Source organism: Mangifera indica, chromosome 1 (assembly GCF_011075055.1).
Source record: "Mangifera indica cultivar Alphonso chromosome 1, CATAS_Mindica_2.1, whole genome shotgun sequence".
NCBI lineage: Eukaryota > Viridiplantae > Streptophyta > Magnoliopsida > Sapindales > Anacardiaceae > Mangifera > Mangifera indica.
The window spans coordinates 9704939-9724224 of NC_058137.1; the positions used below are offsets into that span (position 1 = coordinate 9704939).

The 19286-nt window shown below is 33.5% G+C and overlaps 1 protein-coding gene across 1 annotated transcript; it reads left to right on the forward strand.

Annotated features, from left to right (window-relative positions):
• The first annotated feature begins 16698 nt into the window (after positions 1 to 16698).
• LOC123213269 (secreted RxLR effector protein 161-like) lies at positions 16699 to 17007 on the forward strand. The gene is made up of 2 exons (XM_044632699.1): positions 16699 to 16827; positions 16909 to 17007. The coding sequence occupies exons 1-2, from the start codon at positions 16699 to 16701 to the stop codon at positions 17005 to 17007; spliced, it is 228 nt and encodes a 75-aa protein (XP_044488634.1).
• Positions 17008 to 19286: the final 2279 nt, after the last annotated feature.

Sequence of the window (19286 nt, forward strand, 5' to 3'; positions counted from 1 at the left end):
GCGGTTTGTAAATTCTAGAAAATGAAAGAAAATTCTGTAAGTTTTGAGGAACTCATTGATTTACAAATGAGTACCCAAGTTCCAACCCAATTGCAAGTGGGCAGTGCACCACGGGCGGACACATAAGAGCGCGGCAGGGGGCTGTTGCAGCTCAACAGTGCATCCACAAATCCAGTCCAGTCTAGTTTCCAGTATGCAGCTGCAACGGGGCCATGTCCAACCCATTTTCCGACAACCTAGCAAGGGAGTCCAGGCCAAGTATGGAAAAAACCCAAGCTCCAACCCAATTGTAAGTGGAGCTAGTGGTTAGACAAAGGGTTGTGACAGTCCACTTGCAGGAGGAACGATTAGCAAGGGGCAACCAAGAGTGGCTGTGGCAGTTTTTGTACATTGAGAAGACCAATCATGGATGGTTGAGTAGCATTTATTGTAGAGTTCGCTTTTTGTGCCTATATAAAGACCACTTTGAGCAAGCAATACAGGTTATATTTTCCATCTAAGTTCCTTTATCTCATATTCTTTGCTGCTTGTATTTTTTGTGTTCTTGAGTTGCTTTTGCCACTAGTTTACAGCAAGCACTTGACTGTTTTTTAGTAGTGTGCAGGGTTGAAGGTTGACTTAGCAAGAATTGCTGCTAAGTGTTGCACAGGTTTTTCATGGGGGCAGTCAGCTTGTGACAAGTATTATCAATGTTGAATTCATGGGGACGGTGGGTTGAGCATGGATAGAGGCACGGTTCAAGCCATCCAAGACTGGACGACACTAAAGACAATCCCCGAGTTGAGGTCATTTCTAGGCCTTGTAAATTATTACCCAGGATTCATCAAAAGTGACTCAGCCACGACAACACCATTGACTGACCAACTGAAGAAGGGTCGAATATGGGACTTGAGCAAGGAGTGTTGAAGGGCATTTTGGGCAGTGATAGAGGAACCTGTACTCGCGCTTTTGGATCATTCGAAGGCATTTGAGGTACATGCTGATGCTTCTTTACTATAAGGGGTGTCTTGATGTAGTAGAGGCACTCTACAGCCTACAAAAGCAGAAAATTGAATGAGATGGATGTTGGAATTTTCTGATGTGGGTTAACATTAATTATAGTTTTAGTTTTATAAAATCGGGTAACTTATTAATCCAATGTCAGTTTACAAATAGGTTTGAGTGATCAATAAAGACATGCTCATTACACTTAAAAGTTATTAGTCTTGGTAAACAGTTTAGTGTGAGCTTTCAGTTATTGGACTTTTAATGGGAATGTCCAAATAATTTCTTATAAATAGTTTAGGTCGTTACTCCAAAACCTAATTTTTAACATGCTTACACATTCAAAGCCATCATAAGGCGGTTTCTAGAGTGGAAAACTTGTCATAACATATTTTTAAATTTCAAGTGGTATTCTGAAGATCTTTGATTTCAGAGATATGACTCAAACATGTTTTTATATATCCCTAATTGTTAATTCTATGTTCAATTTAATATAAGAATTCAGTATTCTATATTCTATGCATGGTTGTATTAAATTATGTTCTTAATTAAAGTTTTAACATGTGGTATCAGAGCAAATCAACATAGATATAAAATCTGGAATTTTTGGAAAATTGAAATTAGGACTGTTTTTTTTTCTTTTTTATAATTCAAATTAGTTCAATTATTATTGTTATTTTGATTAAAATACACATGCATAAACAAACCCTAGGATCTATAATAATTCACATCGGCGGCAGCACCGTCGCAATTGCTACCGACGTGAGCTGTGGCAACCACGACGATTTTTTCTCTGTGACTGGAAGGCTACCGGTAGAGAAGTCAATGGGTCGAGTCGAGCCGAGCTAGCTCCGGCTTGGCCCATTGGGTTAATGGGACCAGCCCAAGGCCCAAACAGTAATGGCCTTCGAGTTGGGCTGACCCATTGAAATATAAAGGCCCAAGACCTGACCCATATAATAATAGGCCTTAATTGGGCCGGGTCGGGTTAGGCTTCAATCGGGCCGGCCCGACCCATTTAATCAATATTTAAAAAAAAATTTAGTTAAAATTTTTAAACACAAATTATTTTTCAATTATTAAAACCAATGACAGTATCCCGAATATTTTATTTATAATCTCTCACTTGTGGCGGAGGAACACTGTGGTTACATAATGAAAAATATTATAAATTGATAACATAGTACAAATAAATTAATTTACTTACGGTTTAAATTACAAAACATAAATAAAATATATCTACTATATAACATTTATCTACTCATCTTTTATATATAAATCTCTGAATTCTTCAAAGATAAAGAATTATTATTTGTGAATTTAGATATTTTATAATATTTGTAATGATAAAATTAAAATAAAAATGAAATTATAAATATAAATAATTATTATTTACGAATTCAGATATTTTTTGAAAGAGAGTTAATGAGAGAAAATGAGATTGAAAATATAATGAAATAATTGAGATTGAGAAATTAAAAGATTTGTAAATAAAATTAAAAATGAAGGAAAATAGAATAGATTTATTTTAAAAAATAAAAAAATTAAGGAGAGGCCAATCTGCCAAGTGGCAAAAGCAGAAATATGTTTCTACCACAAGGCAGTAGAAGCAAATTTTGTGCTTCTATTGCCCAAAATTTTTTTTTTTTATTTTATAAACAGTACCGGGCCAGCCTATGGGCCTAATATTAAAGCCCTAAGCCTAGCTCGATAGGCCATGGGCTTGGCCCGACACTCTATAGTGTCGAGCTGGACTTTATCATAACTAGCCTTTTTTTCGTGCTTCGGACCCAATTGACGTGTCTATCTGTTGGCAATCTTTCTCATGCCAAAGTTTCCAGTTTTCTTGTTTCGCTTACTGCTGTGTAATAACGACCAAATTTCATCACCGACGTCCATCTTGACATTAGAATCTTGATAGAAAACAGATTTATTAGAGTAGGCGATTAAATCCGTGGCATGTCATGGCAGAATCAGCAGGTAGAGATCATAAAATTCAGCAATTAGGGTTTCTGAATATCACGGGTTAGATCTGGGTTTTCCTAACCGGATAACTTGACCTGTAGGGTCAAACAACCAGTTTGACCAAATCTGGTCAAACCGGGTCATTTGACCCAAACTGCATATGGGTCAACCTGACCCAAACAAATCTGGTACTTGCGTGTGCAATCACGTGCCATAAGGTGTGCTAAGTGTGTGTCGACGCGTTTGAGCGCGTGCGTTATTCTGGCAGTGCATGGAAGCACGTGAAACATGTTTCCTGGATCGTGATAGCACGTGTAATAGGTTTTGTTGCTGTGTTGGCATGTTTTACTCTATTAGGGCTTAAAATTGTTAAAATTCAAATATTTTGGGTAAATTTTTTTTTTAATTATTGTTCACAAACTTAGATGCAACAAACTTAAGAAGGATTGTCAAAGATCATAAGGTATTAGGTCTCATGAAATCTTAAAATTAGAGCAACATGATTTTGTTTCAAGGAATAATTTATGAGTTTTCACAATAGCGATACATTTTAAGGCTTACAAAAATATTCCCTTCAGGAATGATACATTCAATAATTTTTAATACATATAATTTCCTGTTTAAAGGTGGTTATTGTGTGTATTAAATATAAAAAAAAACATAAGATTAATTACTAAGATCAATCAATCTCATAAAAAAGAGGATGAACTATGATCTAGAAAATATATCTGTCTAAAGGTGATATTATTTTCGAACATCATATATTCGAAAGGTCCACATAAAGTTGTTACCCTATCAAGAAAATGATGAACTGTGATCTAGAAAATATATCTGCCAAAATGTGATGTTATTTTTGAACATCATATGTTCTAAAGATCCTCATGAAGTTTATATATATAACCTTGTGTTTAGGACCCTTATTGCATATCATTTTTTCTGCTCAAAGGTGAGTTGATGATGATGCCCAAGGAATCTCTATAAGGTGTAGCTTATCAAGTTTCATTATTTATTTTAAAGCTACTTTAATTAATTGTTACTTATGTTTTAATTTGTTGCATTATCTTCTTTTAGTCTTTATTTCTGTGAACAATAGCAATGTTACTGTTAAGGTCCTAGTTGGAAGTAATTACAGGCAATGGAAGCAAGATATTGAGTTTGTCATGGCTATGGATGATTAGGATATAATATAGGATCGAATGGCCTAAGAGGGGGGGTGAATTAGGCAATTTAAAACAATCTTTACCTAATTAGAGAATTAGAACAATTTATTCAAATCAATTAATATTGCCTATTCTTAATCCAATTTGTGAGAATAACTAAAAATATTTCAAATAACCAACACAATCAAAATAACATAACATAAAGTATGAGTTTAAGGGAAGAGAAAATCAAACACGCGATGTATAATGGTTCGACTCAACCCGGCCTACGTCCACTCCTCCAAGCTTTCTCCCTTGGAGTATTCCACTAATTCTTGGTTGACTAAACCTCAACCAAGCTTTTCTTCACAACCAAAATAGCTTCCAAGGTGCTATTAACCTTTACAAATGTTAAAGCTCAATTTCTCTCACTAGAAATTTGCTAATCTCTCCAAGAGTGAACCTCACTCTTTTATAGCACAAATTTTAGTATGAAATTGAAATATGATCTCTCTCAAAAGTGTATATGAAAGTTAAAGCTTAGTACAACCCAAAGCAAATGAAATTACAAAGTGTATAAGCAAGGGTTTTGATTAGAGAGAATAATTTGCAAGTCAAAATAGCTCAAAACTAATTTGTCCTCAAATATATGAAAGTTTTTGATGGCAAAAGTTCTTTTCGAACGAAATTCATTGGGTTTATATAGGGGAAATTATTCTCTCTAATCAAAACCCGGATGTGACGTGGCACTTCCGTGGAGCTTACGTGGCACTAGCCGTTGGAAAAATTCAAATCAAAATTCGGTCGACCGAATTTAATTCGGTTGACCGAATTTCTGAAGCCAAAATACATGGCTTCTGGATAATTCGGAAGCTGATTCGATCGGTGAAATTTGGTCGACCAAATTTTATTACATTTTACCCCCTAAATTTTCAAAAACTACAATTTGACCCCTAAAACTTTGAAAAGTGATAATTTAACCCATTTTCGAAAATTCTTTCAAAACCAACTTTAAGATATGAAAATGTAGTTCACAAAACTTCATCATTTTAAAAGAGTTAATAAACTTTGGTGAAAGAATTGCTTAAACCAATAAGTTTGAAAAATGACATTTTAACCCAAAATGTGAAAGATATGAAAATGAGTTTTCAAGTGAGCTATCCCATGCAAATAAATATTCTAATCAAAACGAATGCTCTAAATTACAAATATATCTACCTAACACTTGAGTTTTTCTTCAAATCTTCAATAATTCTTCAATTGACTCTTCTCTTTCATTTCCATTTTGAAACTCCTTCAAGTGCATTAGATAAATCCTTGCAATCTAAGCTCACACTCAAGTAAAATCATTAGTCAATATGTTTAGGGACATATTAGTTTGTTATCATCAAAATAAGAGCATAATGACTCATTGAGTCAACAATCTCCCCCTTTTTGATAATGACAAACACATATGTACTTCAAGGAATTTTATAAAATATATTAATGAATATATTTCCTTGAAGTTAAGAAACACTTGATTTTTAAAAAATTTTGCAAGAATTTGTCTTAAAAAATCAAGTTTCCTCCCCCTGAATATATGCAAATAATAATATGTTCAACATCAATATCCTTATCAAAATATCCACAATATCCACAACATATATCTTCATTAAAATATCCACATCATCAATGAAATGAAAGTAGCAATTGCCAATCAAACTTTTCTCCCCTTTTGTCATTATCAAAAAGAATAAGGCAATGGATAAAATGACATAATCAAGGAGACAAAAGAATGTGAAAGCAAATGACCACCAAAATGGCCCAAAAATAATCATCAAGACATAGTGCATGAATATAATGTCTAAATAAGTATGAGCATCAAAATAAGAGCATTAACAATTCAAACAAGATAAAACATAAAAGCATGTGGAAAATCCATAGACATTAAATATCACATCCATAATCATAATCAAATGTATCCGTAATCAAATATAGAATATAACATGTATAACTTCTCCCCCTTTGTCATTATAAAAAGGAAAATAAGCAAGATATATATCCACAAGGCAAAGAAAGACTAAAATACCTTAACACATACATAGAAGATATGATTATCAAGGCTAAACCAATAAAAAAAAAAATCCAAACAAGTGTTTAACTATGCACAAACTAATCACATAAGTATCAACTTAAATAAAATGAAGCACAAGAGTAAGTTTTCAAATGGAAAATAGAGAAGAAGTATAAATGTCATATTGAGTGCAATAAAATGAGATGAAATGCACCATGGCTTCAAATGTATGTACAAGGGCAAAAATGTAAATGAACATTCTCACATTTGAAATTTGAATACACACCCAAGTTAAAAATGGTGAGAGAAATCCAATGGTATAGTTGAAATTAAAAAAGGATAACTAAAAAAGGTATTTTAAGACAAAAACCGAATTTTGGATGAATTGGAGCAAAATTCAAATTTTTAGGGTCTAAAATCTTTAGAGATTTTGTTGAAAATTTAGGTGAACTATGATGTTTTTGAAAGATAATTTTGGTTAGAAAGTGTAGAAAAAATGTTGGGAACCAATTTGATAAAAAAAAGTTGAAGAAACATGATATAAAAAGGTGGAGAAACATTTGCCCTTATATATTGCAGAATCACTGTAGCAAACGGTCGACCGAATTTTCCAATTCGTCAGCCGAATTCTGCAAAATTCTGGTGTATATTTTATGCACTTTGTTGTCCCATATTGAGTATAAACAAGCCAAAATGATCCAACTATGCAATTTTGACTCAATAACATAAAGTACAATGAAATTTGATGCTAAATATGAGGAAAATTAAATCAAACACATTAAAAATCAATGCAAGAATAATTGGTACAAGAAAACTATCAAGGATGGTCAAACATGAAATGATGCATAAAACATATATTGACATTCTCAATTAATCCAAAACACCACAACCACAATGATATTTAAGTGCAAATGCTAATGTGGTGATTCCATGATCCCAAGCTCACCTCTAAGTTTGCAAAAACGTTCTTTCCCAAGAGGTTTTGTAAAAATATCCGCAAGTTGATTTTCGATGGATACAAAGTCAAGACAAATATCACCCTTTTGAACATGATCTCGAATAAAATGATATCTAATTTCTATATGTTTGGTTCGAGAGTGTTGAATGGGATTTTTGGATAAGCTAATAACATTTGTGTTATCACACAAGATTGGAGTTTTAGATAGGTTAACTCCATAATCCCTAAGAGTTTGTTGCATCCACAAGGCTTGAGCACAACAATTACCGGCGGCAATATATTCCGCTTCCGCGGTTGATAAGGCTACGGAGTTTTGTTTCCTTGAAAACCATGAAACTAATGCATGACCTAGAAAATGACAAGTACCACTAGTACTTTTTCTATCGACTTGGCTTCCGACAAAGTCGGCATCTAAATAGCTCACTAGCTCAAAAGATGTTTCTCTAGGATACCACAACCCTAAAAATCTAGTGCCATGTAAATATTTGAAGATTCTTTTAAGGGCTTTTAAATGAGATTCTTTGGGACATGATTGGAATCGAGCACACAAGCACACACTAAACATAATATTGGGTCTACTAGCGGTTAAATATAAAAGAGAGCCAATCATACCTCTATACATTTTAACATCAACATTTGGCCCACTCTCATCTTTGGTAAGCTTGATAGTTGAACTCATTGGTGTGCTTGAAGCTTTTAGTCCTTCCATGCCAAACTTCTTTAATAAGTCCTTGATGTATGAAGATTGGTTGATGAAGATACCCTCTTTGCTTTGCTTGATATTAAGTCCGAGAAAATACTTGAGTTCTCCCATCATGCTCATTTCAAATTCTTTGCTCATGAGGTTAGAGAATTCTTCACACAAAGAAACATTAGTAGATCTAAAGATGATATCATCAACATAAATTTGAACCAAAAGAATATCATTTTCTTTTCTCTTAATAAACAATGTAGTATCTACTTTTCCAATGCAAAAGTCTTTTTCAAGCAAGAATTTACTCAAACGTTCATACCATGCTCAGGGCGCTTGTTTTAAACCATAAAGAGCTTTTTGAAGTTTAAAAACATGGTTTGGGAAATCATGACTTTCAAACCCGGGAGGTTGTTCAACATAAACTTCCTCCATGATAAATCCATTTAAGAAAGCACTTTTGACATCCATTTGATATAAAACAAAATTTTTGGAACATGCAAATGCCAAAAGCATCCTAATGGATTCTAGTCTAGCTACCGGTGCAAAAGTTTCTTCAAAAACTATTCCCTCCTCTTGGTTGTAGCCTTGAGCCACTAATCTAGCGTTATTTCTAACAAACACTCCGGATTCATCCATTTTGTTTCTAAAAACCCATTTTGTGCCAATAACGGATTGATGATCCGGACGAGGGACTAGTTCCCAAACATTATGTCTTTCAAATTGATTTAGTTCCTCTTGTATGGCTAAAATCCAAAATTCATCATTTAATGCATCATGAAATGTTTTTGGTTCAAATTGTGAAAGAAATGCTAAATTATTACAAAGATTAAAGGATGATCTAGTTTTAACACCTTGATTTTCCTCACCAATAATTAATTCTTTAGGATGAGCATTTGCATACCTCCAAGCCTTAGGAAGATCTTTATCTTTATCTTCTTCATGTTCTAGCTCTTGTTTTGCTTCATCCTTATCATCATTTGGTGAATCATGAATTTCCGTTTGGTCACCATTTTTAACTTGATCATCATTAATATCAACTTGCACACTAGTTATAGGATTAGATTCATCAAAAATAACATGCATGGATTCCTCAACTACTAGTGTCTTTTTGTTAAACACTCTATATGCTTTGCTAGATGATGAATATCCAAGAAAAATGCCAATGTCCGATTTTGAATCAAATTTTCCTAAGTTTTCTTTTGTGTTCAAAATAAAGCATTTGCATCCAAAAACTTTAAAATAACCAATATTTGGTTTTTTGTTTTTCCAAAGTTCATATGGAGTTAAATTTAAAGATGGTCTTATTAAAACACGATTTAAAACATAGCATGCGGTGTTTACGGCTTCCGCCCAAAAATATTGAGGTAAAGCTTTTTCATTTAACATGGTTCTAGCCATCTCTTGAATTGTCCTATTCTTTCTTTCAACAACACCATTTTGTTGGGGAGTTCTAGGACAAGAGAATTGATGTTCAATACCATGCTCATCACAAAAGTTTTCGAATAAATGATTTTCAAATTCTCCCCCATGATCACTTCTAATGCAAGAAATATGCATTTCTTTTTCTTTTTGTATTTTCTTGATAAATTTTGAAAATGCATGGAGGGCTTCATCTTTTGATGCAAGAAAAAGTACCCAAGTGAATCTTGAAAAATCATCAACAATAACAAAAGCATAATGTTTTCCACTTAGGCTTGCGGTTCTTGAAGGACCAAAAAGATCAATATGAAGAAGTTGTAAAGGTCTAGATGTAGAAATATGAGTTTTACTTTTAAAAGAATTTTTTGTTTGTTTACCAAATTGACATGCATCACAAATTTTATCTTTAATAAAATCTATTTTCGGAAGACCTTTTACAAGCTCCTTCTTGGAGATTTTTGAAATCAAGTCCATGCTAGCATGACCTAATCTTCTATGCCACAATTAACTATTTTCATGCAATGCGGAGAAACATAGATTTTCATGAGATGCATTTTCTACATTTATAGTGTAAACATTTCCATCTCTATTTCCTACACAACTTGTTTTTCCATCATTCATATTTTCTATAGTGCAACTATTTGGCTCAAAAATGACTTTAAATCCTTTATCACATAGTTGACTAATACTAAGGAGATTATGCTTAAGACTATCTACCAAAAGAACATTTTCAATGATAATATGAGAGTTGCTACCAATATCTCCAATGCCAATAATTTTACCCTTCGCATTGTCTCCAAAGGTGACATGACCTCCATCTTTCTTGCTTATTGTCGAGAAAAGTGAGATATCTCCAGTCATGTGTCTTGAGCAAGCGCTATCGAGGAACCATTTGCTTTTCTTCCTTTTATTTTTAGGTTCCTAAACACAATGGAAGATTCAAGAATTTGACTTAGGTACCCAAATCATGTTGGGTCCTTTGTGGTTAGTTTTTGTTCCCTTAGGAACCCACACTTTCTTAGTGCCCTTATGATGTTTCTTTTGAATTGGGCAAGATGATGAGATATGACCTTTATTTCCACAATAATTACAAGTTATATTTGATTCACTTGAAGTTGGAGCTTTAACAAAATAATTTTTTAAATATTTTGCCTTGATAAAAGGTTTATAACCAAGTCCTCTTTTGTTTAAGACTCCCCTTTGCACACCAAGCATTTTATCAAGAATGTCTTTTCTATTTTTAAATTTTAAAACTATTTCACTTAAATCCTTTGCTCCCCTTTTTAAAACTTCAATTTCATTTTCTATAATTTCTTTTTCCTTTTTGGCTATGCAAAGATCATTTTCAAACTTTTGTTTTTCTTTTTCAAAAATAGAATACTTGTTTTCTTCATTTTCTTTTCCTTTAAGCTTAAGGATTTTTTGGTTAAGATTTTCATTTTCTTTCTTTAAGGATTCATTTTCCTTTTCCAAATTAAAATTTTTCTTTTTAAGGGTTGCATTTTTAGACATGCAAAGAGCAAGTTTTTCATTCATCTCTTCAAGTGTATCATATAACTCTTCATATGAGGGGTTTTCATCTATCTCATCATCTATGTCATCTAAATCATCAAAAGTATTAGATGAGTTAGAGTTAGTTACCTCATTATTTGTAGTTGCCATGAAACACATGTTGGCCACTTTATTATCCTCCCTTTCGGATTCACTTTCATCGCTATCGTCCCACATAGCTTTCATTGCTTTCTTTTTCGATCTACCAATTTTGAGGAGAGGGCAATCATATTTGATGTGTCTCGACTTCTTGCATTCATAGCACACAATTTGTTCCCTCCTTTGTCTTTCTCCCCTTTCACCTTTAGAAACATCCCTTTTTATGAAGTTTCCATTTCTTCTTAGCTTTCTATTCCTTAGAAGCTTTCCAATCTTTCTACTCAAGAGTGCAATGTCTTCATCTTCATCATTTGATGTCTCCTCTTCCTCTTCTAGGAACTTTTCATTCTCTTTGATTGATGATTTGAAGGCAATACTCTTTTTCTTCTTTTCCACTTCTTCAATTTGTCATTGCTTCATAGTAAACTCATGAGTGAGAAGTAAACCTAAAAGTTCTTCAAGAGGTAGAGTCTTGACATCCTTTGCTTCTTCGATTGTCGTTACTTTGGGATCCCAAGAGGGAGGCAAACATCTAAGAAGTTTCTTGACATTTTCTTGGTTAGTATAAACTTTACCAAGATTTTTCAATTCATTCACAATAGTAATAAATCTATCAAACATGTCACTAATGGTTTCATTTTCATTCATCCTAAACAACTCGTATGAGTGTGTGAGCATGCTAATTTTAGTCTCTTTGACTTGTGAAGTCCCCTCATTTGACACCATCAATAATTCCCAAATTTCTTTAGCCGAGGTACAAGCTTGTACCTTGTTAAAGTTATATTCATTTAATGCACAATATAACACATTCATAGCTCTAGCATTAATGGCAATATTCTTCTTATCTTGAGGGGTCATTTCTTTCCTAGTTTTGGGCACTTGTTTTCCATCCACTTCTTTCATAGGAACAAAAGGTCCATCTTGCACTACATCCCACAATTCATAATCACTTTGAAGGAAAATCGACATGCGATTTTTCCAATGGGCATATCCGGTGCCATCAAACAATGGCGGTCTATTAGGGGCAAGCCTTTCACTAACGGTATGGGATTTTCCTAGGTTCATGGCCATTGCTCTAAACGGTTAAGTTTATGATAATGAGCAACCAAGCTCTAATACCAATTGTAGGATCGAATGGCCTAAGAGGGGGGGGGGGTGAATTAGGCAATTTAAAACAATCTTTACCTAATTAGAGAATTAGAACAATTTATTCAAATCAATTAATATTGCCTATTCTTAATCCAATTTGTGAGAATAACTAAAAATATTTCAAATAACCAACACAATCAAAATAACATAACATAAAGTATGAGTTTAAGGGAAGAGAAAATCAAACACGCGATGTATAGTGGTTCGGCTCAACCCGGCCTACGTCCACTCCTCCAAGCTTTCTCCCTTGGAGTATTCCACTAATTCTTGGTTGACTAAACCTCAACCAAGTTTTTCTTCACAACCAAAATAGCTTCCAAGGTGCTATTAACCTTTACAAATGTTAAAGCTCAATTTCTCTCACTAGAAATTTGCTAATCTCTCCAAGAGTGAACCTCACTCTTTTATAGCACGAATTTTAGTATGAAATTGAAATATGATCTCTCTCAAAAGTGTATATGAAAGTTAAAGCTTAGTACAACCCAAAGCAAATGAAATTACAAAGTGTATAAGCAAGGGTTTTGATTAGAGAGAATAATTTGCAAGTCAAAATAGCTCAAAACTAATTTGCCCTCAAATATATGAAAGTTTTTGGTGGCAAAAGTTCTTTTCGAACGAAATTCATTGGGTTTATATAGGGGAAAATAAGGAAAGTTACCGTTGTGCACAAACATAGCCGTTTTAATTTTCCAGAAAACACACAATTCGGTCGATCGAATGGAATTCGGTCAACCGGATGTGACGTGACACTTCCGTGGAGCTTACGTGGCACTAGCCGTTGGAAAAATTCAAACCAAAATTCGGTCGACCGAATTTAATTCGGTTGATCGAATTTTTGAAGCTAAAATACATGGCTTCTGGATAATTCGGAAGCTGATTCGGTCGGTGAAATTCGGTCGACCAAATTTTATTACATTTTACCCCCTGAATTTTCAAAAACTACAATTTGACCCCTAAAACTTTGAAAAGTGATAATTTAACCCATTTTTGAAAATTCTTTCAAAACCAACTTTAAGATATGAAAATGTAGTTCACAAAACTTCATCATTTTAAAAGAATTAATAAACTTTGGTGAAAGAATTGGCTTAAACCAATAAGTTTGAAAAACGACATTTTAACCCAAAATGTGAAAGATATGAAAATGAGTTTTCAAGTGAGCTATCCCATGCAAATAAATATTCTAATCAAAACGAATGCTCTAAATTACAAATATATCTACCTAACACTTGAGTTTTTCTTCAAATCTTCAATAATTCTTCAATTGACTCTTCTCTTTCATTTCCATCTTGAAACTCCTTCAAGTGCATTAGATAAATCCTTGCAATCTAAGCTCACACTCAAGTAAAATCATTAGTCAATATGTTTAGGGACATATTAGTTTGTTATCATCAAAATAAGAGCATAATGACTCATTGAGTCAACATATAACACTTGTTCAAGCTAAGCCAGTTGATACTACTGATAAGAGTACCATTGAAGAGAAAGATTTGTTTGGTAAGTGGGAGAGGTCAAATCGTTTATGCATAATGGCTATGAAAAAGACTGTGGCTAAACATATTCTTAGTGGACTGCCAGTTGATGGGACTGCTAAGGAATTCTTCACTGTTGTAGGGAAACAATTTCAGATCTCTAACAATGTTGAAGCTTCATCTCTTGTTACTAAATTGATTAATATGAGATACACATAATCTGGGGGTGTTAGAGACTATATATTGAACTTGTTCACATTCAAGACAAACTGAAGAATCATAAGATCTCTTTGCTTGATGAGTTTGTTGTTCATCAAGCTCTAGCTACCCTACCTTAAACCTTTTCCCAGCTCAAGACAACTTATAACACCACAAAGTGAACTTGGAGTTTGGATAGTCTGATTACTAAGTATGTTGCTGAAGAGTGTAAGATCCAGAGGGAAAAGAATAACGTGGTTCTTTTTGTCTTTCATTCTAAAGATGATCATGGTAAGAAAAAATATAAGAAAGGTAAGTTTAATCCTACTACTCCTAAAAATGATTGGAATAAAAGGCATGGTCAAGGCCAGAAAAATTCAAATGCAACAAAGGAGAAAAATCTTGGTAAGTGTTTCTTTTGCAAGAAAAAAGGCCATATGAAGAAGAATTGCATGAAATATAAGTCTTGGTTAGAAAAGAGAGGTAACCCACTAAGTCTTGTGTGTTTTGAATCTAATTTTGCTGATATATCTCCAAATTCTTGGTAGCTTGATAGTGGAGCAACTGTGCATGTTGTTTTTACTTTACAGGGGTTTAAAAGCAAAAAGAGACCAAGTGAGGCTGAGAGGACACTTAAAGTTGGAAACCATGCAAAAATTGAAGTAGAATATATAAGAGTTGTTTGCCTTAGGTTGAAAAGTGGTTTTGAGTTAGTTTTAAATAATACATTATATGTACCTTCATTTAGAAGGAATTTGATTTTGGTTTCAACTTTGGATAAATGTGGATTTTGTTTTAAGTTTGAAAAATCTTTAGTTGCATTGTCTTTAAATTCAAAAGTTGTTGGTGAATATGTTATGGACAATGGATTATATTGTGTGTGTCTAGCTCCAACCAATACTTCTACTTCTATGAATGTTGAAAAGAATGTAAGGAAAAGATCATTGATTGATGAAAAATCTTTTTTATTATAACATAAAAGGTTTAGGCATATCTCTAAAGAGAGGATTGAAAGACTGATAAGAGATAATATTCTTCCCTCATTAAATTCTGATGATCTAGAAGTTTGTGTTGATTGTATCAGGGGAAAATTAACCAAGACTAAAAAAAAAGGGCAACTCACAGTTCAAATTTATTAGAAGTGATTCATATTGATATTAGTAGGCCCTACTCTACTACAATTTGTGGTTGTCAATATTTTATCACTTTTATTGATAATTTCTCTCGTTATGATTTTCTCTATTTGATTAAAGAAAAATATGATGCTTTAGAAAAAATTAAAGTCTTCAGAACTGAATTGGAAAAACAATTGAAGAAAGTTATTAAAGTAGTAAGATCTAACTGAGAGGGTGAATACTATTGAAGACATGGAGATTTAGGCCAACATATAGGTCCGTTCGCCAAGTACTTATAAGAATGTGGTATAGTTGCTCAATACACTATGTCTGGGAGTCTTGATCAAAATGGTGCGGTTGAAAAGCATAACCGCACACTTATGGATATGGGAAGGAGCATGATGAGTAGGACTAACTTGTCTGAATATCTTTGGGAGAGTCAATCAAAACAGCCTTATACATTTTGAATAAAGTTCCCAGTAAATCAGTTCCCAAAACACCTTTTGAATTATGGGTTGGTAGAAAGCCTAGCCTTAACCACTTTCGAGTTTAGGGTTGCCCTACAGGTTAGGATTTATAATCCTACTAAGAAAAAGTTTGATCCTCGCTCCATCAGGTGTTACTTTGTTTGATACCCATCTCATTCTAAGGGATACAGATTCTATTGTCCTTCTCATGGCACAAGGATAATTAAGTCTCAAACCGCTAAGTTTCTTGAGCTTGATGTTCATGATGCTTCAATACTTACTGAGATTCCTGCTATTATTGGTTCCCCTATCAAGGATCATGGAGAAGTTGTCACATTCCCTCTGTCTCCTTCCTCTGGGATTAATGATTCTATCTGAAGAGAAATAACTAAAGCTCAAGAAACCTCTGCACCAATTGAAATTCCTGAAAATATAACTCAAGATCCTATAGTCGAGGTACCCCTTAGAAGATCAACAAGACAAAAGAGGGTTGCCATTTCAGATATATATGTTTATTTGGTTGAAAATGAGTATGATATTGGAGATATGATTGATCCAGTTTCATTCCTTGAAGTAATTAAAAGCTCAAGTGCAGACATGTGGATAAAGGTAATGGAAGATGAAATGCAATCCATGAAAGAAAATAAGGTTTGGGATCTTGTAGAGTTATCTGAAGGTTTCAAGCCTATTGGTTATAAATGGGTCTTCAAAACTAAAAGAGATCTTAAGAGAAAGATAGAAAGATTCAAAGTAAGATTGGTTACAAAAGAGTTTACTTAGAGAGAAATGATTGACTTCAATGAGACATTTTCACTTGTATCCTCAAGGGATTCGTTCAGAATCATCATAGCCTTAGTAGTACATTTTGATTTAGAGCTTCATCAAATAGATGTAAAGATAGTTTTTCTCAATGGTAATCTTGATACGAAGGTGTATATAAAACAATCAGATGGTTTTATGGTTGATGGGAAACAATATATAGTATGTAGACTTAAAAAGTCTATCTATGGTTTAAAACAAGTCTCTCGACAATGGTATCTTAAGTTTGATGAGGTTGTGACCTCACATGGCTTCATTGAAAATAAATTTGATCAGTGTGTGTATATGAAGATTAATGGGAGCAGGTTTATTTTCTTGGTACTCTATGTTGATGACATTTTGCTTGCAAGCAGTGATCACAGTATACTTTTTTAGGCTAAGCAGTTTTTGTCTAGAGCCTTTGACATGAAAGATCTTGGGGAAGTTTCCTTTGTTCTTGGCATTGAAATCCACTAAGATAGAAAATCGTGGTTTGCTCGGCTTATCTCAAAAGGTGTATATTGAATATGTTCTTAAAAGATTTCATATGCAAGATTGTAGAGCTGGCGATGTACCTATTATAAAAAGAGATAGGTTAAGTAACAAACAGTGACCTCAAAATGACATTAAAAGGGCATTCATGAAAGATAAACCATATGCTAGTATGATTGGGAGACTGATGTATGCCCAAGTGTGCACGAGACCTGACATAGCTTTTGCTGTGAATGTTCTTGGTCGATATGTTGCTGATCCTGGTTCTGATCATTGGGTAGCAGTAAAGAAAGTCATGAGATATTTGCAGAGGACTAAAGATTTTATGTTTGTGTACAGAAGAATGGAAACTCTTTAGGTGGTGGGATATTCTGATTCAGACTTCAGTGGATGTCCTAATGACTTCAAATCCACTTCAAGGTACATCTTTATGCTTGCAGGTGGGGCCATATCTTAGGAAAGTGTCAAACAAACATTAGTAACATCTTCAACCATGTATGCAGAGTTTATTGCTTGTTATGGGGCATCTACCCATGTCGTGTGGTTGAAGAATTATATTTTTGAGCTTCGAGTGGTTGACTCCATTTCTAGACCACTTGTGATCTACTGTGATAATTATGCAGCTATGCTTTTTTGCAAAAACAATAAAATTAGTGGCAAGTCAAAACATATAGAGGTAAATATCTTACAGTCAGGGACCTTGTAAAGAAAGAAGACATCATGGTGGAGCATATTAGTACAGATGCAATGTTGGTCGATCCCCTAACCAAAGGACTCAGACCCATTGTTTTTAAAGGTCATGTGATGAATATGGGTGTGTTAGAATCTTTTGATGCCTTAAGTTAGTGGGAGTTTTAAAGTAATTTCTGGTTAATTTTTACTTGACCTTATGACATTGTTTTATTGGGTGATTTATTAAAATTATGAGTTTTACAAAACTTATTATATGAATGTTTGATTATATATTTATCAATGTATGGATATATGTGCATGTATAAGGTTCAGGTACAACATGTGTCTCAAGATAAAGTTTCCCTTGAAAATGACAATTGTATGTGTATGTTTCATTAGTCTCGAGCAAAATTGAAACATACAGGTTTTATTGGAAGCAAAGAGATTTCTCTTGTTTCTTTTAAAACATAAAGGTTAGAGAGAAATCATAAGAAGGACTGACAAAGATATAACATTGCTTATGATCACCTTGTTGGGTGTTATTCTGCCACACTCTCAGACTTGATCTGCGTTGATTTGATTATTAATAATTTAATTGAGGATGATCTTGTGTCGATATAGTACATAAGTAATGTCTTGGTTCGTTATTGATGATCATGTCAACTGGATTGTTTATTATAGTGTAATTTATTTTTGGACTATTCTGTTTTATAGTGGTCATTTAAAGTTAAAATTGTTGATTACCCGAGAGTCAAAATTGTTTTCTTTTCTTAAAATAAAATAAAATAATTAATATTGCCCAAGTGAGAGAATATTGGAATTTTCGGATGTGGGCTAACATTAATTATAGTTTTGGTTTTACAAAATCGGATAATTAGATAATCCAATGTCAGTTTACAAATGGACTTGAGTGATTAACAAAAACATGCCCATTACACTTAAAAGTTATTGGTCTGGGTAGACTATTTAGTGTAGGTCTTTAGTTATTAGATCTTTAATAGGAAGGTCTAGATAATTTCTTATAAATACGCTAGGTCTCCACTCCAAAACCAAATTTTTGATACGCTTATCCATTCAAAGTCGTTATATGGAGGTTTCTAAAGTGGAAGACCTGTCATAATATATTTTCAAGTTTCAGGTGGTATTCTGAAGATCTTTGGTTTCAGAGATATGGCTCAAATAGGTTTTTCTATATCCCTAATTGTTAATTCTATGTTCAATTTAATATAAGAATTCAATATTCAATATTCTATGTATGGGTGTATTAAATATGTTCTTAATTAAAGTTTTAACAGTGGAGCGTCGCTACACAGTACAAGAAAAGGAGATTACAGTCGTGGTGAACTGCCTACGCACATGGAGACATTATCTATTAGGTTCCGCGTTCGTGGTGAAGACAAAGAAAGTATTTTTGCAGCATTATTTCAATCTCTCATTGTCTCTCCTTGTCTGTCTTTCGGAGTTCTTATTTGTGCTATCATCTTTCATTCATTTTTGAGCAGCTACCGGGACATTAGGTTGACTTAGCGAGAAGTGCCACTAAATGCTGCACAGGAGCCTCGAGCAGAAAATTAGCCTGTGACAATAAACACTTCTCTGCTTGTTATTTTTGGTTTGTATTCATCTTATGTTTCTGTCCATTTCATTTTTTAATCCGTTCCAATTGGTGATTTTCGGATCTAAAATAGTTAAGTGCATTTCTGAAACACGTAAGTGTTTTTGAATAGCTAAAAACATTCTTCTGTCATTTTCAAGTATTTTGGTTCAAGTAGATAGACCATTCTTATTCCTTTGTAAAGCTTTGCCTTGAGCTTTTGTCCAAAGTAGTTTTGGTTGAAGTGGCTTTCTACATGAGGACTTCTTAGTGTTTCCAAATCTAATTTCAGGGTTTAATCCTTAATATAAATCTTGTGTTTTTTATGATGCAAAATTTTGTTATACTCTTGATACATGCATTTGTTTACTTTTGCATGCTTCGCTATTGAGGTCAAGTTCAATTGAGTTCATCATATACATAGTTTGGTAATTTGTTTAAACATAGTTTCCATTCATTTATTGAGATTT